This window comes from Homalodisca vitripennis, unplaced genomic scaffold, assembly GCF_021130785.1.
Source record: "Homalodisca vitripennis isolate AUS2020 unplaced genomic scaffold, UT_GWSS_2.1 ScUCBcl_4305;HRSCAF=10415, whole genome shotgun sequence".
Classification (NCBI taxonomy): domain Eukaryota; kingdom Metazoa; phylum Arthropoda; class Insecta; order Hemiptera; family Cicadellidae; genus Homalodisca; species Homalodisca vitripennis.
Window position 1 is genome coordinate 34,582 of NW_025780438.1, and position 22,808 is coordinate 57,389.

At 34.8% G+C, this 22,808-nt stretch overlaps 1 protein-coding gene across 2 annotated transcripts in view; it reads left to right on the plus strand.

Moving 5' to 3' along the window:
* The window catches only part of LOC124372904 (lysophospholipid acyltransferase 7-like), a 33,991-nt gene that overhangs the window by 9,051 nt on the left and 2,132 nt on the right, over positions 1-22,808 (plus strand). For both annotated transcript variants that reach the window (XM_046831314.1, XM_046831315.1), the window contains 5 exons: positions 8,989-9,151; positions 14,646-14,797; positions 19,218-19,432; positions 20,286-20,465; positions 21,744-21,885. In XM_046831314.1, coding sequence (XP_046687270.1) covers positions 8,989-9,151; positions 14,646-14,797; positions 19,218-19,432; positions 20,286-20,465; positions 21,744-21,885 — 852 coding nt within the window. The remainder of the gene's footprint in view (positions 1-8,988; positions 9,152-14,645; positions 14,798-19,217; positions 19,433-20,285; positions 20,466-21,743; positions 21,886-22,808) is intronic.

Below are 22,808 nucleotides of genomic sequence, written 5' to 3' on the forward strand. Positions count from 1 at the left end.
AATTATATCTCAACTAATTTTGATTGAACTGTAACACACACAAGATAAAGGTACTTCTTATATTATATTTCATGTGCAAAAATTTCACTCTACAAAATATAATATCTTCTGTCAGAAGTACCCAAAATTTGGACTCTTCCTGTAATAAGTAGCTTTATGGTACTACTTAGTAAAATATCTATGTGACTCAATTAGTGATGTGAGCTGGGCAAATGCCCAATGGGCAAGACATTTATAAAAGGGCATTTGTCTAGGAATTCATCCAAAGCACTTTTAAGCACCCAAAAAGAGAAAAAGTGGGAATTTATAAAAAAGAGATGTTTTAACATTACAACATTCATAAAGACCATTATTAATGGTGTTTTGTATGGAAAAATATAACCAATTAAAAAATAATCTCTAAGAACTTTGATATTTTCATTATGGTATTTTTGAAAAACCTCATATCATATAACGTAGTCAAAGTCAAAGTATCTTTATTACATGATCATTAAGAACAGTAATTTGTCAGATTATAATACAAAGTTATTATAATACAATTGTAATATAATAGTTGTGAATTAAAAATTGTTTAAATGTTGAAGGTCATGGTAATTCTTGCATTTGCAGATTCCAGAAACTCTTCTATAGTGTAGACAGGATTCTTAAATAGAAATTCTCTAAGCGAGTTCTTCAGTCTGTCACCTGTCAGGTTTCGGAGGAAGTCTGGAAAGAGGTTTTTTAATTTTTGGTCTATGTATGATGGTTTTTTTTTCAAAGAGGGCTCTTCTGTGTTGTGGAATGGCCTTGAGGCATGGCGTGTGGGGTAATTGTGAACGTCCATGTGAGTCTGCAGGTGTAATTTGTCGACATGTAAGATCGCTTCATAAATGTAGAGTGCAGGAACTGTAAGTATGCCTAGGGTCTGGTAGGCCTGTCAGCAGCTTTGCAGCGGCTCAAGGTTTGCAGGGGTCCTGACTGCCTTCTTTTGTAGTACAAGCACTCTCTTAAGGTTCCCTAACGAGGTTCCCCAGATTATGAGGCTGTATCTAATGTGAGACTCTACTAATGCATAGTAGGCTACTTTTGCCGCTTCCAGAGTGCCAACCCATTTGATACGTTTAACAACGTAGATACCTGTACTGATCTTTCTGCAAATGTTGTTTACGTGATCTGTCCAAGTGAGTCCGCTGTCTATAGTTACATCTAAAAACTTAGTCTGATTAAGTACTGATTTATTGGGGATGCTTGCAGGTAGGACTTTTTTCTTGCTAAAATGCACTTGTGTAGTTTTGTCAGGATTTATCGCCAAGTCATTTAATTTGCTGTAGGCAATGGCATTTTGTAGAGAATGAACAGAGTTATTATACAATTCTTCAGCTGAGCCATTTCTTAAAAGGAGAGTTGTATCATCTGCATACATTATGCAGCTGGTACTGTTGTTTTCAATTAGGGCTGGGAGATCGTTAGTCAGCAGAATGAACAGGATGGGTCCTAGTACAGATCCCTGTGGGCCTCCTCTTGTAATTGGTTTAGGGTGTGATCTGAACATTCTAGTGAGGTTAGATGTTGTATGCTTAATCTCCACAACTTGAGATCTTCCTTTTAGGTAGCTGTTAAACCACTTGTTTTCCAAGCCTCTTACTCCCAAGGCTGCAAGTTTTTTGGAGATAAGATTGTGTCCCAAACAGTCGAAGGCCTTGCTGTAATCTAGAAATAATGCAGTCACGAATTTTCCTTCTTCTATACTGTCGATTATGGATTCAACCAAGCTTATGATGGCAGATAAAGTTGATTTTCCCTTTTTGAAGCCATGTTGACAGTCGGTAATAAGGCTGTGTTTTGCAAGATGCGTCATTAGCCTCTTCAATACAATTTTTTCTATAATTTTTGAAAATGTAGAGATTAATGATATGGGTCTATAATTTTTGGGGTCAGTTGTTAGCCCCTTTTTGTGCTTGGGATATACCTTGGAGATTTTAAGTTTTGTAGGAAATTGGCCTAGGGAAAACGATTTATTTATGATTGATGTAAGAGGTTGAGTCAATTCTTCTGCACAATGCTTTACAGTTTTTGAAGAGTATTCATCTGTACCACTGGATGACTTATTTTTTAGACTGTATATTACTTGTTTTACTTCTTCCCATGTTGTGGGAGTCAGATGAAATGGTTGTATTAAAGGGGTGTTTAGATCCTCTCCTAGTCTGCAATATCCCAATTGTTGGTTTTGCTGTATTGTCAGTTCAGCTATTTGAGTAAAATAGGTGTTTAGTTGTTCAGCTACCTGAATAGGGTTGTCTACCACTGCATTGTTAATGTTTAGCTTGGGACAGGTTTTACTAGGTTGTTTAGCATGGCTCTCTGTATTTATTAGGTTCCATACAGCTTTGGACTTGTTGTCAGATGTCATTATTTTCCGGGTATTTTCATTTTGTTGTAGTGCTTTTAGTTTATTGTCGTACATCTTTTTCATATTTACCATAGTTTCCCTGTCTTGCACCTTTCCAGTTATATCATAGGTGTTTAGAGCTCTTAAATAGGCAGCTTTCATCTCGGCTGATTCTTGGTCATAGTAGTGAATTAGTTTACTCTTACTTTTATTCTTCCTTTGAGGGCAAGCGATGTCAAGGGCAGTTCGCAGTACTCCTTCAAATATATTGAATGCTGACTCTGCATCTTCAGCATTGTGGACAGTATCCCAGTTTTTAATGGAAAGCAGTGACTTGAGCTGGTCGAGGTTTCTCCTTCCCATTTGTCGCCGTAGAGTTTGTGTATTAGTATAGTGTTTACTACAATACACACTGCACATTTGAGCTGTATGATCTGATAGTCCAGTTTGTAAAATTGTTGCACTAAGGTCATGTTCTGGAATATTAGTGTATATACAGTCAATTGAAGTACTTGTGTCAGGTGTGATGCGAGTTGGTGGTAAAAGGAGCCTTCTTATGTTTTGTGTTGCCAGTTCGTTGTCAAGCATTATGTGGTCAGGGTGGTTGGGTTTTAATCTGTCAATATTTATGTCTCCTGTCATAATAAACAATTTATTATGTGCTTGAATATGTTCCAGGATGTTTGATAGAATGTCCAAGCTAGTTTGAATGTTTACCCCAGGAGGGCGGTAAACACCTAGGAGGTAGAGATGCTTCCCTCTGATTGTTATGTGAGCCATTGCAGCCTCGAGTAGTTTTTCTTCACAGTAGTTAGTTGTGTCAATAGCTTCTATACTGTTTATTAAGCTGTCCTTACAATAAATAGCAACTCCCCCCAATTTATGTTCTTTTCTGCAGTATTCAGCTATGAGAATGTATCCTTGAAGTTTTGTGTTTTCAATGTCACTTGATGTTTTGCTTGAGACTGTGTTCTGTTAAGACTAAGAGGCTGGGACATATTTCACATAGTAGATGGTTCAGCCGGTTTATTTTTGAAACAGACCTCTTATGTTTTGATGGCATATTCTTAGGTTGTCACTTTTCTCTGCTGAGTGTTGCCTAAAAAACAGTTTGTTTCTATTGACTCATAGCATTGTAAAATGTTGCTACTGCATGCTTCTGTCTTTCCTTTTGACATCACTGAAGGTGTGATTGTATCCTTCACAATATGATTTTTAATTTGATTTTGTGACAGATCTTGTGGCTGAGAAGGGGATTGATTGTTGCTTGTAGGATTGATGGATCAGGTTTCTGGTGGTTGTACATTCCTTATAAAAATCAATGTGTTTTGAGAAGAACTCCTCAAAAGATTCCTCCTTTGGCTTTATTTTGGCAAATAATGGTGGTTTCCTTTTACCAGTTGTTTTGTGTGTTTGTTCTGTGTCGTTTGTTTGTTTTCCCACTTAAGCCATTTGCAAAGAGACACTGTTGTTGGGTTGTATGGGGTTTTTAAGATTTAGTTTTTCAACACAGGTCTGTCTAATTCCAGAAGTGAGAGAGCTGTTAGTCTCTGTCAGGGATGTAGTCATGGTAGTTTCCAGTTACTTATTGCAGGATTGTCTGATTCCTGAAGTCAGAGAGTTGCTTTGCTCTGTCGGAGATGTAGTCGAAGTGGTTTCCAGTTTTTTATTGCAGGTTTGTCTGATTCCTGAAGTCAGAGAGTTGCTTTGCTTTGTCGGAGATGTAGTCAAAGTGGTTTCCAGTTTTTTATTGCAGGTTTGTCTGATTCCTGAAGTCAGAGAGTTGCTTTGCTTTGTCGGAGATGTAGTCAAAGTGGTTTCCAGTTTTTTATTGCAGGTTTGTCTGATTCCTGAAGTCAGAGAGTTGCCTTGTGCTGTCGGAGATGTAGTCAAAGTGGTTTCCAGTTTTTTATTACAGGTTTGCCTGTCTCCTGATGTCAGTGACAATATTGGCAATAAACAATAATGCCTAAATATTGATTGTTTAACAATTACTATGTAAGGTTTCCAGCCTATATCAATATGTATTCTTTTCATTTGAAAATAAAAAACCAAATATTGGAAACTCTTTATATGAATTTTCGTATGTCAGCATACTTCTTCAGATAACAATAATAGTGTATAAATATTTACAAAATTAAATAATTAAACTAACTAAATACAAACAAGAATAAGAACTGAAATAGAATAATAAACAGGGGAAAATACCTCACAGCTTATGTTTCATCAGAAATACCAAAGAGTAAAAAATTTTGGAAATTAGCGAATGTTCAAACCTAAAGGAAATTTTGATCTTAAAACAAGTTGATGAGCAGTTTCGCTCCTTCTCAAATTAAACCTATTTATATTTTCGTTGGCATGCAATGGAACATTATTGATGCCTTTTAATTTATAACACTTTTCAATTTTGTCCTGATTATGTTCCCTGGAATGTACAGCGAGGGGCTTGTCATCTCCATGAACAATACTGTAACATTGACCTGTCATTCTGATACGAAGAGGGTTAGAGGATTGGCCAATATATTGTTTATTTCAAAAATTACAATTTAGCTGATATGTTATATTACTTGAATTACAATCAATTGTTCCTTTAATTGGATAAGTTTTATTGGTTATGTTACTACTAAAATTTTGACTAGAGGACATAATTTTGCACGTACCACAACATGGTTTTTGACAGGGTTTACAACTGTTAAAAATTTTCTCTCAATGTTTATGTTTAAGATTGGTTTGGACTAGCATATTTTTAAGATTTGACGGTCTTCTAAAGATGACCCTAGGTGGTTTTGAAAATATATCTTTAGTTTCCGATGATGACTGTAGAATATGGAAAGCAGTTTTAATTATAGGGTTTATTTTGTTAAGTCCGGGGTAGAATTTGGTAGTAAATTTAGGTTCATCTAGAGGAAAAGATTTGTTGTAATTAAAATTCTTTGTCCTATTAATTTTTTTTTTGCAAGTTTGTCGGGATAATTTAAATTTTTGAATGTGTTTGTTATTTTGTTAATATAATTTGTGAAATCAGACTCTTTGCTACATAAATTCTTTGCTCGAATGGCTAAACTTTTTGGAATACTTGATTTTACATGTGTAGGATGGCAACTAGTATAATTTAAGTAATTCATAGTGTTGGTATCTTTAACGTGAATTTTTGTTTTAAGAAAGCCTGCTTCTAAAAACACATCAACATCATCTAGGAAGGTAATGATTGTGTGGGAATATTTCCAAGTGAAATTTAATGTTGAAAATTTGTTTAGGGAATATAGAAAATCTTTAAGGAGATCTTCACCATGTTGCCATATCAAGAAAATATCATCTATGTAACGATACCAGATCAGAGGAAGTTTATTTTGGGTATTTAAGAAATTTTGTTCAAAGAAGCCCATAAAAAGATTTGCATAAGAGGGTGCCATTCGTGTTCCCATGGCTGTGCCTTTTATTTGTAAATAGAAATCATCTTTGAATTTAAAACAGTTCATTGTTAGGATAAACTCTATTAGTGTTAAAAAGAAAGAAGTAGAGGGCTTTGAATGTGCGGATCTGGTATCAAGGAAATGTTTAGTTGCGTTTATGCCTTCATCATGTGGGATGTTGGTGTATAGTGATGTAACATCAATTGTGGCTAGGATTAAATTCTTTGGTAAAGGTTGGGTAATTTGGGAGAGTTTAACAATAAAATCATTAGTATTATTAACAAAAGATGGAAGTAGTTTTACAAAAGGCTGCAGTTGGTCGTCAATGTAACCTGATATTCTTTCAGTCGGGCTTCCATAACTGGCAACAATTGGACGTCCTGGTGGTGGTCTGACATTCTTATGAATTTTCGGAAGTGTGTAAAATGTTTTAGTTCTGGGGAATTTTGGTGTTAGTATGCTTATAGTTCTCTGTGATAAATCTTCGTCTTTTCCTCGTTGTTCCAAAAACGTTTTTATAGTTTCGTTAAATTCTTTGGTTGGATCTGTCTGCAGTAGTTGGTAAGTTTCATCATCAGCCAGTTGTCTCTGTACTTCGTTACAGTAATCATTAATGTTTTGAATTACAATTTTGTTACCCTTGTCTGCTGTTAGAATAATAATATTGTTATTGTTTTTGAGCGATTTAATAGCTTTAATTTCATTTTTTGTTAAGTTATTCTTATATTTTAACGAATTTGTGAAAGATGAGCTTGACAAATTTGAGAGGATAACATTGATAAATTGCTCAACGGGATGATCAGGTGTTAAAGGTGGAGGCTCCCAATCGCTTTGCTCTTTGAATTTTTCCAAGCACCCAGGTAGATTTGAAGGTTCAGATTCGTGAGTTGAAAAATAATGTTTAATCCAAACATTACGTGCAAAATTTAAAGTGTCCTCGACTAAACTAATTTGATCAAATTTTGGTGTAGGACAAAAAGTGAGACCTTTTGACAATACACATATTTCATCACCAGAAAGGTCATAATTAGATAGGTTTTCAATGTTAGCATGGTTATATTCAACAAGGTTGATTGTGTCACATGAATTACCAGAATTATACAATGGATCACAATTAGGCTGGTGGTTTTCTACAGGAACATGATAATGACATGTTTTATTTGCGGATATATTGTCTGATAAAAGTAATATGGTTTGAGGTAATTCTAAAAGAATTTGGCGCCTGATATCAAAGTCAATTTTCGAATCTTTTGTCTTTTCCCACAGCCCTCTAAGCTTCTTTTGTAGGTTGATCATCTTCATGTTCATGAAGTCATCAATTTTTGTCAGGAATTGGTTTATTTCTAACACAGGGTTTTTATAGTTGAATTTAGTAACTAATTCTCGGTGAGTGCTTCTAAGTTCTTCAGCATGTTCTTTGCAAACAGTCTTATAAGATTCCAACACAAAATGTGAGAGCTGAAATCCTTTTTTTAAGGCAAGTAAGTTTACTTGACGGTGAAGTGTAGATGGCAATCCTGAAGTAGGCAATTTAACGTTAAATCCTTTCGGGCACAGTCCTAACATCAAACAAGTACCAATAAAAGCAATATGACAATTTAGCTTGGCCACTTTCATTGAAATAGATCTAAATTGGTTCATCAAACTTGTGTAGGATTTTCCACTATTCATATTATCAAGAAAGATATACAAGAAAATTCAATAACAAAATATAAGGCAGAGCGAACAAACTCAGAAACAAAAAAAGGGAATAAAAGAAGAGAATAAAGTTGGGTTACCAGAAGGTTACATATATATATATATATATATATATATATATATATATATATATAATGTGTGTGTGTGTTTTAAAAAAAATATAATTTCAATAGAAAATATTGCCTTATTGTGTAATAATGTCAAGGATCAGGCAAAAGGGACGTCACAATCAGGAAGTATTATTAATCAATAAGAAATATTTGTAAATTAGATTAACATCTTTTCTGCAGGCTAGTCTTAAAAATTAAAGACTTTCAATTAGATTTTACAGTCATTAAGTATTTTAAGAAAGAAAAGTATTTTTGAACCTCTAATTTTAAAGAAGACTTTCTGTAATCTCCTTGTCTTATAAATAACAATGAACCACAAAATGGGTTCTATGTACTAATCTTGAAAATGACCAATTATTTTTGTAAAATATGTTCAAATGTGAAGGTTTGTATGAAGAGAAAGATTTCATATAAAAGTTACCTGGAATATTTCGGAATTTGGAAAAAAATTGTAATATTTATGCTACATGTTGCATGAACTTAATAAGGAGTTCTCCAGGCTCATACCACAAACAGATGGGAAGTAGGTGGGATTCCCCCCAGACCCTATAAGGCTTCTCAGTCCTATGTTATGTTTATTGATTTTCTTCATTGGAACAAGGCAAACTCAGCTGTAGCAATAGAAATATCTTTGACCTGAAAGTAGATTTCAAGAGCCGGAAGTAGATGCTTTTTGACAACAAGCAGACTACTGGACTAAATATATCTTAGACCGGAACTAAATGCTTTTTGACTGAAGTATGTCCGAGACCTATATATTTTTATTTTCTTTTTCAGGTCAAAAAATGCTATGGCATTAGAATTATAATTGATTAGAACCAGAAATGCTCCAAAAAATGATAAAAAAGAAAGGTTTAAACTCTGATCATCTTAAGCTTGAACACTGAAATAATTTATACCTGATGTATGCTTACCTATGTTTGGAAAATTCCCTAGAAATCCATCATATTATATCATGAGTGCTAAGTAGTTTCAGGACTTAAGAATTTCGTTGCGAAGTCTCGGTAACAGCTATTTAAAACTTTTAATTACAAGTATTCTCTTTTGGATTCATTAATTCACAAGCCCTTTCGGATTCATCACTGGTATGAAAAATATGTGCTCAAGAAAGTTTAGGTGTGTATTTGTTTTGCTGTAAAAATTAGTAATAGTTGAAATTTCAAGAGTTAGATTCTAATAATAAAATATTTATGAGAGAATAGTTTTTTATGCTATTTTAGTTTTATTTCTGCACCATTCGTAAATAGTTTATAATAAAAAGAAATTGTATAAAGATATGCCTAATCAGAATATTGGAATTATAATCCAAATTAAAATATCATTTGTTATTTACTTTTGGCTCAAATGTCTTTATGTAGGATACTCTAATTCTGGACTGAAATGAAAAAACTTTTTATAGTTGGTAGGACTGGCGTTTGAGGTTCATGACACTGCTATGGCAGAGAAAGTGAGAGACTCGTCTGATGATTCGCCTCAAATTGAAGTGGAAGCTAGTCGTGTCGCACCCCCAAGCCTTCTGGATATCTTCCATTACTCTTTCTGTTACATTGGTGTACTTACAGGTACATAGGCATTACACCAATAGTGTAAATTGAAATCTCAGTAGTGTTCCTATCAATCTATTGTAACTGAGAATTCCTAATGTTGGTGTTTATCTTCTAATTATTGTTTTAAAGTCAATTTGTCACTATGGAATAAGATTGTAAAAGAGATAGAGTGGGAAGAATTTAATTAAAATTATGAAGGGCTGTCATAATAATTTATTTTTCTAGTTTAAAGTAGTTTTTATTGCTTGAAATGTATGGATTAATTAAATTTTTATTTATAATAAGGTATTTCCAGATTGCTTTTTGTTTCTTCACTATGTTATGTTTCAACCTCTATAGAAACTTATTATCAAATGATTACAATGTTTACTTAATGAAATAAAATTTTTTTTAAGTCAACATTAGTAATATAGGGTAGTCCATGAACAGTGAAATAAGAAATTTAGCACCATAAGAAGTTTGTCAAAAATTGTAAAGAAATCTGCAAATTTCAACTTTAAAAAATGGTATAATTGTTGTAATTATTTAATTTTGATTTATATCAGTGTATACACTTTTAGGGATTATTGAACAGTAAGTTTCTACAATGCAACTGCATTTTAACATGGTGTGGTGTGATATGCTGCTAAAGCTCAGATCGAAAGTGTAATGTAAAGAATAATTCTGTAACTATAGAAGTTTCCTGTCAGGTAATGCAGCAGTTTCTCATCATAAAGTTAAATAAACAAGATGGTATAGTAAAAGAAAATTTAACAAAATGTTTGCAATTTTGTAATTAAATAATTTGAAGAGCTTAGCTTTCCACTCTGTTGTTGCTCTGTGACAGGCCAGTAATAGTAAATGATGCACTAACTGTGTTGAAGTCTGTTTACTCCATAAAGGCAACTAAGTAAATAGTTGAGATTGTCATGACTCAGTCCTAAGTCTGTGTTTATTGTTGGGGTCTATTGTTAACTTTGGACACAATTATGTCAGTAGTAGTAAAATGAACAGAAGTCTGTAAATTATCAGCATACATGTAATATGTGCAGTAGACAATAGACAGTATTTATTATTTTCATATTCATAGGGTTAGTGCTAGTACATTATTTACAATTAAAAGTTAATACATTCATAGAAACTTCTATTAGTCATTGATGGTGGTGTTCAACTCTTGCAGGCTATAAACAATTCCTTCCTCTAGCCACTTGAACATTTTCTTCTTCAAAACAATAGGGCCATGTTTTTTTTTAGTTTTCTTGGTAGCGTGTTGTAAAACCTGGCACCTGATTAACACATTCACTGCGGATGACAAAATTACTGGGATTTTTTTTGTTTTTATTTACCCAAAATGGAGTCAGGATGGCCGAAAGGGTTGTCCAAGGTATCCCAGAAGCTTCGTTGGCCGTAACGGGTGACGTCATATCCGTGCCGAGTCTGCTCGTCATCCACACCGGGTGCCGGTGTTGTATGTGCTCGCAGCGCACTAGGTTTCGGCACAAACACTCACGAATTACACGTATATAATACATGACTGACACATAGATAGTACATCAATTACACATATATATTACATATTAGTTTGAAAAATATACAACATCAAAAACAGTTAACACTCCCCCCTCCCTGAGTAAAAATTAGAAAAAACTATACAGGGTGAGTCAGAAATATGGTAAAATATTTTAAGACGTGATTGTAGAGGTAAAAATAATAAAAAAATGTTATATAAAGGTAGGTCCGGAAGCGCTCCATTACTGAGTAATGGCTGGCGAAAGATTTTGCTTTGCTTTCAGTTCACCTGGTGAAATTAAGTGATCCTGAAATGTTTTGTTCTTATTTTTTAACTAAAATAAGGTGGAGTTATATGGAAAATCACCTGAAAAATCAAATAAAACCACTCTAGAGGTTGTAGTGTGAACAGGGTTTAAGAAAAAAGTATGAAATTTGCCAAAAATTTAATAATAAAAATACCATCTTAAATGTTTGATGTCCAATAATATTGTTAAATGGCCAATAAACAAATTGATTTTCCTAAAACAGATTGTAGAGAATTTAATTCTGAAAACAACAATGATAAGCAAAGTTAACTAAATGTGTAAAAAAGTTATGAAATTGACGCCTCATGTATTACACTACACAGCAAACTTTTGCTGTTTTATAATAAGGAATGAGTATCTGATTGGTAACAGCTGGTGAAAAACAAACACACTTTTAGTTAAAAATTTTATTTTTAAATACAATAAAAATATCTACAATCGCTTTAAATCTCACCGGAAGATTAAAGATGATGCTCAAAATGACCCCCGTTGTTCAAAATGCACATTCAGGCGTCTTCTTATCGAGTTTCGGACCCGTTCAAAAACTCCAGATGTCTGCTTAATGGTTTCTATTCCATTAGAAATGTTTAATCGGAGTTCTTCAATGGTATCTATTGGGGAAGAGTAAAATAATGTTTTTAAATGTCCCCAAAGGTAAAAGTCCAAAGGATTTAAGTCCGGTGTTCTTGCTGGCCATGAAAATGGTCCACCTCGGTCTATCCATATATTTGTGAAACTCTCATTTAGGTATCCACGAACAGCCATAGAGTAATGCGCAGGTGTCCCGTCATGCATAAACCACATGTTTTGGCGCAAACACAGAGGTACACCATCAAGCAGGTTAGGTAGCTCGTCTATTAAAAAGTTCAAGTACACCACGCCATTAAGCCTGGAGGGAAGGTACATGACTAAATGATCTGCTAAGATTCCAGGCCAAACATTTACTGAAAACTGATGTTGTGGGCGATTAGGTTTGATAGCATGAGGATATATATCTGCCCAAGTGTGGTTGTTATGGAAGTTAATGATCGCTGTTCTTGTAAAGTGAGCCTCATCGATAAACAAAATTGTATTTAAAAAGTTTGGATCACCACATTTTTCCAGAAGCCATTGACAAAAAGCAACACGGGGAGCGTAGTCTTGTGGCAAAAGAGTTTGGACATGTTGTAAATTGTATGGGTGTAACTGGTACTTGTGTAGTACTCTTTGAATACTAGATAGGCTGACATTGAACTTTAGTGACAATTTTCTAGTGCTCTTTTCAGGATAATCAGAAATTTCATTAAGAACCAAGTCTTCTAATTCAACAGTGCTACATGATCGGGTGATGCCTGCATTACTATCCTCCGAAGACTTCAAAGAACCTGTTTCAGATAGGCGTTGATGAATGCTTGGACACCTGCGGTTAGGAAAGTTCTCTTGATACAGACGTCTTGCTGCAGTACTATTGCAGCGTCCCAAACCATACATTAAATGCATGTCTGCAAATTCAGAGTTTGAATACACATGACTATTACCTTCCATTTTTAATAAATGAAACACACAACACAAAATCACTAATAAAATGGATGAAAATAACTGGTTAAAATACTTAACACAAACACACAGCATCTTTACAATTTGTTGTTTTGTTCAACAATGAGGTGACATATGTCATCTAATAATAAATGCCCAGCTGATTATTTATTATTTAAATATGTTTAAACAGCTGTTGTTTAAATGATTAATTATTACCAGCTGTTACCAATCAGATACTCATTCCTTATTATAAAACAGCAAAAGTTTGCTATGTAGTGTAATACGTGAGGAGTCAATTTCATAACTTTTTTACACATTTAGTTAACTTTGCTTATTATTGTTGTTTTCAGAATTAAATTCTCTACAATCTGTATTAGGAAAAACAGTTTGTTTATTGGTCATTTAACAATGTTATTGGACATCAAACATTACGACGGTATTTTTATTAGAATTTTTGCAAATTTCATACTTTTTCTCAAAAACTGTTCACACTACAACATCTAGAGTGATTTTATTTGATTTTTCAGGTGATTTTCCATATAAATCCACCTTATTTGAGTTAAAAAGTAAGAACAAAACATTTCAGAATCACTTAATTTCACCAGGTGAACTGAAAACAAAGCAAATTCTTTCGCCAGCCAGTACTCAGTAATGGAGCATTTCCGGACCTAACTTTATATAACATTTTTTTCTTATTTTTAGCTCTACAATCACGTCTTAAAATATTTTACCACATTTCTTACTCACCCTGTATACATCCCCATCCACCGCCAAAGACTCAAAACTACTTATTTGTCCTCGTGATACTTATCAAAGCAACTGAGTTCACACAGACCTGGTTCGTCAGGGCACACTGCACAATAGTAGACTGTTTCCTTACGCTTGCCTTCTTGGTAGCAAACGCGGCAACCTCCGGGTAACTGACTTGCCGTTTCCTTTGCGCTTCGTTAGTTTGGAGAGACGATGCATGCTGTTGCGTGTCGGTGTGATGAGCAGTGGGGTTTTCTTTGGAGGGAGCAGGTCTTCAAGAACATGAATTCAGAAGTCATACAGGAACTGTCTATCTGAGTTGTACATGTTGTAAAGGTAAAAAGAATTTACTACAACAACCTGGAGAAAGTGCATTTCATTGCGACTCATTGTCTTCATCAGATGAAAAATTATCGTCAATAACATTATCGTCTTCCTTCCATTATGAGTACATACACTTACACAGTCAACAGACATAATCCACTCACACAATATCGCAAAGCATACACAACAAACGAAAATGGCGAACCGGCGACGAATCGTACCAACTGACTCACCGAAACAGGCACACCTCGCTATGAGTGTTAAAGCCTTCCCGGGCAACTGCTTAGCTCTCACTGAGGCAATATGAAAGCAGCTGCCGTATGCCGAGCTCGCTCGTCCACCGCTCGGCGCACCATTTTCGCATGACGAGCATGCTCGTCACCCGCAGTGAATGTGTTAAGATGGTTTCTTTGCAGAGCTTATCTGTAGGCTGGCAAATTAAATTCATCACCATGTCTTGTTTGACGATTATAGATATCGCTGTTCCTCAAAAGATTTCCTTTTAAGACCTGTTGAATTACCTCAGTGATGTAAGTACACACCACTGTGAGTATGCCTAATGTCTTAAAAGCCCCCCTATAAGTTTCTTGAGGATTTAAGCTAGCCATGATTTATACTGCACACTTTTGCAAAACTAGCACTCGCCGGAAGTTGGTGATGGAAGACCTTCCCCAAATCACTATTCCATAGCAAAGATGAGTCTCAAATAGTGCAAAGTAAGCTATTCTGGTAGCTTTGAGAGTGCTAAGTAGGCCCAGTACTAATGTCATTCACATTTAATACAAACAATATAGACTCAGAATCAACTTGTATAGCACTCCTACAATTAATTATTGCATATCTTAAAAATCAACACTCTGTCATTTACTGACAGATATGAGCTCAGTCACTGCAGAACTCTTCATTAATATCTTTCCCTCAACTTTCTTAGGAGTAAGGTGTGTAAAAAGCAAAAGGTTATAAAAATAAGATGGGCAAACATTTTACCTGATGTGTTTGTGTATATTATAAAGTTAAATTAGACCTACTTGTCATGTAGGATATTTTGTTGTATTGTGTTTGAATTTTAAAGGACAAAGGTATTTTTTTGAGTTATGAGTCTGTTATTTTTCTAATTACAGGACCTTATTTCAAGTACCGTATGTACTGGGATATGTTCAACAGTCCGTTTGCAGAACTGGCTCCTTGTACCAAGGCTACGCTGGAGAGGATAATGCCTGTTCCTTTGTGGGCTGGAGCTTTTCTACTCTCCTCTTACGTTTTCCCTCTCAAGGTAGGTCCATCTTCTCATTGAGTAAGTTGTGGGTGGCAGTGTGATACATGTGTTAAGATTGCACTGGAATCACTTATTTTATGTTTTAAACCCATTGGAGTAGACACATGTGCTGGTTATGAGCAGCTCGGCCAGGGCTTAATGTGAGTCAGGTACCGGGTATCTTTTCTTCATTTGACATTAAATCACTTAGTTTACCGTATTTTTGGCAGATATCATTGGTGTTTTCCTTATTAAGTTTTTAGATGCAACCAAATTATTTTATTTCTATAAATGTGGCCAACCTGCTGATATTGAAATGTTTTACTTGTTGTGTTTTAGCTGTACACTATATTGTCTGACAGTTTGTTTACATTACGTTTCAGATCGTGAAAACTTGCGTGATTCTGAAGTTGATTGATAAGGTTGTAGAGTGATTGTGAATGCAATTAAATAATAGTAATGGATGTGTGAACAATGCCAAGTGCTTTTAAAATGAAGCATTGAAATATGCTTTTTAATGCATTTCAACATTTAAAAAACTGTAGAATATAATCATTAGTTAATATGCTTGTATTATTATGGTTTGTGGGAAATGTTTTTATGTTTAAGTATCCTAAATCAGACCAAACAAATAAAAGGAGTGAACAATGTAGCGAGTGCCTCTATAGATTAGAAATTGGCGTGTGTAATCTATGAGTAGCCGTGAACACGTTAGCCAGCTGCGCCGACCTCTAGGTCATAGCTTAAACAATAGGAGCCTCCTACCATCCGGAATTCTGGAAGGATGATTCCTGCTAGGTTAGCAGACTGAGATCGAAGGTTGGGAGGGAGTCGTTGTGCAGCGATCGGGTAGAGTAGACAGGTAGAAATGAGTGTACATGGTCTAGGATTTAGTATAATTGTTAGGGAACCTTTTGGAACCATATCTAAATTATTAGTTTATCTTTAGTCATCAAAGCTGGTTAGGTTTTGGATAGGAGGAATCTAGTGGCGGATCCACGGTTAATTATTATTTCTCTGGAAGGTGCCCTCTTTCGGTTGCGACGACACGAGGTCGCAACTATAAAATCTATGAAACAATATACTTTTTTATAGTTTTAATTTAATAATTTGGAAAGGCTGTTTAGCAATATGAATGAGCCTCTTTTTTAGAAATATTTCGTATTAACATCAAGATTTAAAAACCAACCAAACATTAACTATTTGCTAATTAAACTCATTTCCTTGTTTAGCAAGGTGTAGAAATAGAATGTAAAATTCAAAAATAAGTTTTGATCACTTTATCAGTTAGCAGCTAGAATTTAATATTTTAGAAGCAGTAAACATAAACCCACAGTATGGTAACTACATTATAAACATATAGTTACAAATATTCCCATCTACCAATATACCATTTAGGTTATTGATTAAATGTTCCACTTATTTAAAAATAACCAACTGAATCTCAATCATCACATCATTCATTTATCAATGAATATAATTATTCATCTGAAAGGACACACCACTTAATTGTGGGGATAGAGCTGGTAGGTTACTAGAGCCAGGAGATGATGGTTGTAATACCAATTTTTACTATCTCTTTCATAAAATTGTATTTTACAAAAGTTATTTGCAGAACTCTTGATAAGAATATAATTTAAAACTATATTTCACATATAAAATGCTTTAAATTGACTCTACTGTTAGTGTATTCCATTTTTGTCCATTAAGCAAGCAAGAGAAAATACTTTCTACAGAAGCAAATAAGAAAATTAGATCCTGAAGAACTAATTAAAAAGACAGGAAAATTTTTCACATTTTTTACTTGGGCATATATTTTTGTCTGTTTCAACACTCACAATTAATTTCTATTCAAAATATAATACTACAAACAATAAAGCCTTAAAACGTAAGCTAAAATGCTAACATAACAACTTAATGTCTTTTACAATACAGATAGTAATCACTAAAATAAAAATGGGATTAGTAAAAATGCTTGTTTCGGTTTGGTTACTTTGGTCCTCTATTCAGTTTGGTTCACTTGTGTTACTTTGGTTGCTATGCCATAAATTTTCTTATCCTCAGTAATCGACAACACGTTTTTATCATAGGTTTTTTATGAAGATAAAGAAGTTTCCCACCAAAGGAAACCCACCCAGTAATTTTAGGTTTAGCATTGACAATCATTACATGATGAAATAAAGTTACTAATATACGAGGGTAATTCGGAAAGTAAGGTCTGATTTGCGTAAACCAGACAAACAGTATGCGAGCAGCGAAATGCGCATGCGCCCTGACTCCCGGCATGCATTGCACGCAGGACGACGCCATTTGGAGTAAAATCGTTGTAGTCTGCTGTTGTCTGTTCCTTTTTTAAATGTTTAAAACTATTGATCGCCCTGCCGACTGTGAAATACGGTCTGTGATACGGTTTTTGACAGCAAGGAACGTTTCAGCAGCGGATATTCTTCGACAGATTAGTGAAGTGTATGGTCCAAATGCAATGAGTGACAGCAAAGTGCGGAAGTGGGTGAGAGATGGACGGGAAAATGTCCATGACGAACCATGATCTCGTCGGGCGTCAGTGATCACCGAAGATTTGGTGAAAGCCATCGATGAAAAAATTCGTGAAGATCGGCGATTCACTGTTTCTTCATTAGCAATCGAATTTCCAAACGTGAGTAGAACCACATTGTTTAAAATTGTTTCTGAAATTTTGGATTTTTGCAAATTGTGCTCATGTTGGGTTCCCAGGCTGCTTACTGAGGAACACAAAAAAAGAAGAATGGGTATTGCTCTTGAATTTTTGATCCAATATCATCAGGAAGGTGATAACCTTTTAGACCACATTGTGACGAGTGACGAGACATGGGTTTCCCACATAACCCCAGAAATGAAACGCCAGTCGATGGAGTGGCGTCACTCGACGTCACCGGTTAAAGTGAAAGCAAAACAAACATTGTCCACACGCAAGGTTATGGCGACAGTGTTTTGGGATAGACGGGATATTGCTAGTCGAGTTTATGTAGCGAGGAACAACAATAAATGCGGCCTCTTATTGCAACACTCTGACTAACCTTAGACGAGCAATACAGAACAAGCAACGTGGCCTATTGACAGCTGGAGTTTCGTTGCTGCATGACAATGCCAGACCCCACTCTGCCAACCAAACCCAAAATCTCATTAAATCGTTTGGTTGGAAACAGCTAGAACACTCGCCATACAGCCTAGACTTAGCGCCGAGCGACTTCCACTTGTTTCGCTACCTAAAAGAGTTCCTAGGCGGGAAGCGCTTCGACACTAATGACAAGGTGAAACAAGCAGTACAAGACTGGTTATCGTCGCAGGCGGCCGACTTCTATGACACCGGCATTCAAAAACTTGTAGATCGTTATGACAAGTGTTTAAACAAAAGTGGAAATTATGTAGAAAAATAGTGATTGATGTCAGGAATCAAATAAAACAAGTTTTTTTAAAAAATCTGTTGCAGTTTTTTTTAAATAAAAAAACTGACCTTACTTTCCGAATTACCCTCGTAAATATTTTTGTTCTAAAATATGATTTTGACACATTTCTGTTAAATAACACATTTTTGTAGGAAAATTAAAAAAAGGGTTTTTTTTAAGATTTTTGTGGGAATGCTCAGGAGCTATATTTTTACTTTCAAAATCCAGTGATCTGGGGAAATCCAGTGATATGGCAACCCTACTTATTTTCTTGTCTCAAATTATTTAAAAGTTTCTTTCCTTCAGTTGTTGCTCTTAGTAGTAAGTAGTAATTAAGGGGTTATGTGATCTGGCCGAGTGCTGTATTCCTGACGTCAATGATTTGTAAAAATTCAAGTGACAAAAATGAAAAATATTATTACTTAAATAACTACTCAATGGGTAAACTATTTTTATTGCTTTGGTTTAGTACTTTACTGTATTTATCTAATGCAGTAAAATTTTTGTTTTACAACTGACCATTTCTTTATAACATGAAGCAATTTCACAGTCTGTAAATAATCACATAACAGTGCAGACATCAAACAGCATTATTACCTCAAAATGGCTGCTTTTTTTTTTAAACGAATGTTGCAGATTTTATTGATGAACTCTATAACTAACAACATGTAACAAAATAATGCAGTGACATTAAAGTTAGTGGTGCATTTTTAATGATCTCTCATAAACAAATGTTAAGAACTTTCAAAATACGTATATAACAATAAATTATGTCAGTTTTCTTAAAAAAGTAACCATTAAGTATGATAGAAAAGAATTTTTTGTAATTACACTAGAAAGCAAATAGGAACAGATCTAGCAGTACTAGGATATCCAGGAAATAAAAATTAATAACAAAATGACATTTAAAAGCTATCATAATCTTCTTGTTTGGATGATGATCTAGATTAATTACTATTGCACAGAGAAAATAAGTACACAAATTATTTTAAAAATATGTGTGATGTCCATAGTATGCCCTGAGTGATGAGTTCTACACAGAACGTTCAATGCTGTACCGCCTCTGGTATCTGTACCCATCATTCTTCAACTTCCGCATGCGGATGTACATCGGAATGCGTCTCTCAGAGTGTGTGTTCACAATGAGTGGACTAGGGGCATACCCTGCTGTCACAGAGCCTAAGCCGGGGCAGGGACCCTCCACTGAATTCTTCACCCTTGGCAGAATGTGAGTTTATATAGCGTTGGGTAGTTTACTCGAACAAGGCCGATATTAGTGTGACAACTTAGAAAAGACCTTTGAAAGAAAGCTTGAACTTAATGTTAAACAATACAATGTTCTGCTTTATATTACAACCTACCCTCGTATGTTTCTATTTATATAATTTGTGTTATAAAAAGTCCATTATAATCTTTGTATCAAAATGTCTGCTAGAAATGGTGGTTCTATTATGTTGACAGTAAATCATAGTATTTTTTCCCAAGCTAATGCTGCTCCATGTTTCAATGCGATAAAATGCAGTATAGTAACCCAAGCCAATACGAAGTTCAACCTAATTGTTGTATGTTAGTATTTATTTTATTTCAATTGTTTTCTTAATTTACTATGGAGGCCTTTTAAAATTGGTTAATGTGTCTGTCTATCTCTTTACTTGTTCTTGTGATAACTCAGGCATATATGCTACATTATTATATAATTTGATCACTAGTAGTTCTTAAGCATGCATCTTATAAGAGAACTTGTTTGCTCACTGTGTTTTGGGATCGTGTCCGAACATTGTAGTGCACTCAATTGTGCACCTTATTAGACAATGCCATTAACCCTTCACCTAGATTACACTATATTTTGTTGTCTAGGTGTCTCATGTCAAAACAATGCGAAGCGTTTATGAGCTTCTTTGCCACAGAATTTTTTTGGATCCCTTCAGACAAACATGACTCCAGATGTCACTGCACACACACTGGAGATTGGATTTCACAACTAAAGCTATACTGGTGAATTAGAGCAAAACTCAACATTCACATTGAATCAACCCTTCCCAACATAGCTATATTATGTGTAACTAAATGTGTTTTAACAGAGCTGCCAGTCCCGAGTTGGCACAGAAGGAACAGTACAGTTTCGCAGCCATCTACAACATCGATGCCTGGGGATCAGACTTCCAGCCCACCATCCGATCCTCTATGAAAGCATGGAATATGACCATACAACATTGGCTCGCCGTCAACGTATACAAACGGTTCCCAGTAAAGTCCTACAGGTCAGTGGTCGACTCTCATTAGTGTTTTAGAATCTCTAAAAATAAATTATGGTTTAGTTTAGATTTAAAAAATCCTAAACTGTATTAGGAGAGGTTGTGATTATTAGAGTGACATCCATCCTTTTTCATTTGAGTAGCATTTAGGACAAGAAAATGTGACCACTCTATGCTTAACTCTTAGCACGCCGTAGACGGAATAATCCGCGATGTTTTTAGGTCTTATAACGCCAAAGACGAAATAATCCGCCGATCGATAAAAATATGTTTAATTACTGTTTTTTAAGTTTATAACCTCAATATATAAGCCACAATACTAAGTAATGTACTGGCTTGACCAAATAATCCAGTTGCAGCTGTCAGCTGGCCGCAGTAAGTAAGCAATAGATTGTTTTGTTGCTGGCAGCTGTTCTCCCACTCCCGTCTGTACGCCGATGACGATACTATCCGCCATTACCGACTATCAGTGGAGCACGCATTGTGCCTTTGGGAAGTGTTCTTGCGTTGTCATTCCTTTTACAAACAGTTGTAAAAAGTTATTGTTACCATGTTTTCGGTGTTATAATCAAGTTTTTATTGTTTCTTTTCTGTTGTGTAATTATGGCTCATCACCCAGACGATTCTGATTGACGATTTTGTTGCTAAAGTTTTGAATGCTACGTTTTCTAGTGCTTATAATGATGTGGATGAAGATGATATTAGTGATATTCTTTTAAACAATTATACTGACAGTGACGATAATGAGGATGTTTTCATATTTTTCATCACATGTATGCCGAATGCAAGTATTACATTATTGTAAATTTTGTGTGTGTGTTATTAGTCATTAGGAATGAATAAAAAATTAGCTTTAAGGAATTTTCATTTTTTCACCTTAAATGAGCGTAATCTGAAAAAATGCTAAATTTAAATCGGCTTCAAAGGGTTAATTTTGTAAGAGTGATGTCCCCCAACTCAAAATTTCCAAATGGTAACTCTTCCTTTTATCTACCATTAATGGAGAAAATTTTAAAAACTAGTCTATTAAAGGAAGTCATCAATTTGTATTTGATTCATGAGATCTACTGTTGTAGGCTACTCAATTTGAATTTAGTCTGTATAAGATTTGTTTACTAAGAACCAGATTAAAAGATAAATAAAAATAAATAGTATATTTGTTCATAGTTAGCATATTTCTAGAAAGCATTATTTCTTTTTTATTAAAAATATATATAATGGGATGAAATCATTAAAAAATCTGTCAAGCTGGTATTAAGTATTTTGTTGTTTACATGTTGGCAGGATGCCTGTGACGTTTGTAGTGTCTAGTCTGTGGCATGGAGTGTATGCCGGATATTATTTGTGTCTGTGCTCTGTTCCCTTCTACCTTCCAGCAGAGGATATGTTCTACAAAGCATTCCGCAACAACACACTTCCTCCTGGCGTAAGTTAACCACTTTTTGTTTTAATTTATTACAACAAATGTTGAATTTTATTTGTAGTGCTAAAAATTACTTAATGTTTTTGTTTTGTACACCAGATGCATTTTTTAAAGGGGTTCTAAAACTAATTATTTTTATGAAATAAATGATTAGATATTCTAAAATCTTCTTTGAGCACAGCTAGGATTGTTAACACCAGCATGGTTGGTTGAATATTGTTGTGATAGTACGACTGTGCAATATCACCATCATACATAATGTTGCTGATTATGTTTCTGGTATGACAGTGTACATATTAAAAAGGAAAGGAGGAAGTTGGACTCCTGGGGTAAGCCACAAAAGGTCCTAAATGTACTTGTCCTGCATCTCAGGTAGAGTTTAATCAACCAACAGTTTAATCGAGTTTTGAGAGTGATGTCCTGCCAAAATCGCAGCAAACCTGTGGGGTTGTGACCAATCAGTGAGAGAAAGTCAGAATGTACATGTGGAATGTGATCCTGAAGCAGCCTCTTCAAAGAATGTTTGCTTTGGGAATGGTTACAGTAGGGGCAAACATTAACCCTTCTCACGCCGTAGGTTAATTAGAATACTTTGCCTACTTTGACCAAACGCCAAATATAGTTATATCCAATACTATAGATTTGTCTCTTGGAGAGTTTTTTTAGTTCACAAAAAGCCTTCGAAATGCCTGGTGCACGCTCTGTGGTTATCGCGGTTGCCAAGGAAGTATTTATAAACAATCTTCACTCAGCGGCAGGGGGACGGAAGCGCCTTTTGTTTAAAAATATTTAGACTAATTTATTTGTTTCGCCTGCTTAGATTCTGTGGTTTAACTAGAAATATAAATCCAAAATTTATCACATCAGCATTCTTTTAAAAATGGTAAATAGCACGGTAGCAAAAACATTAATCCTGATTTTTGGTT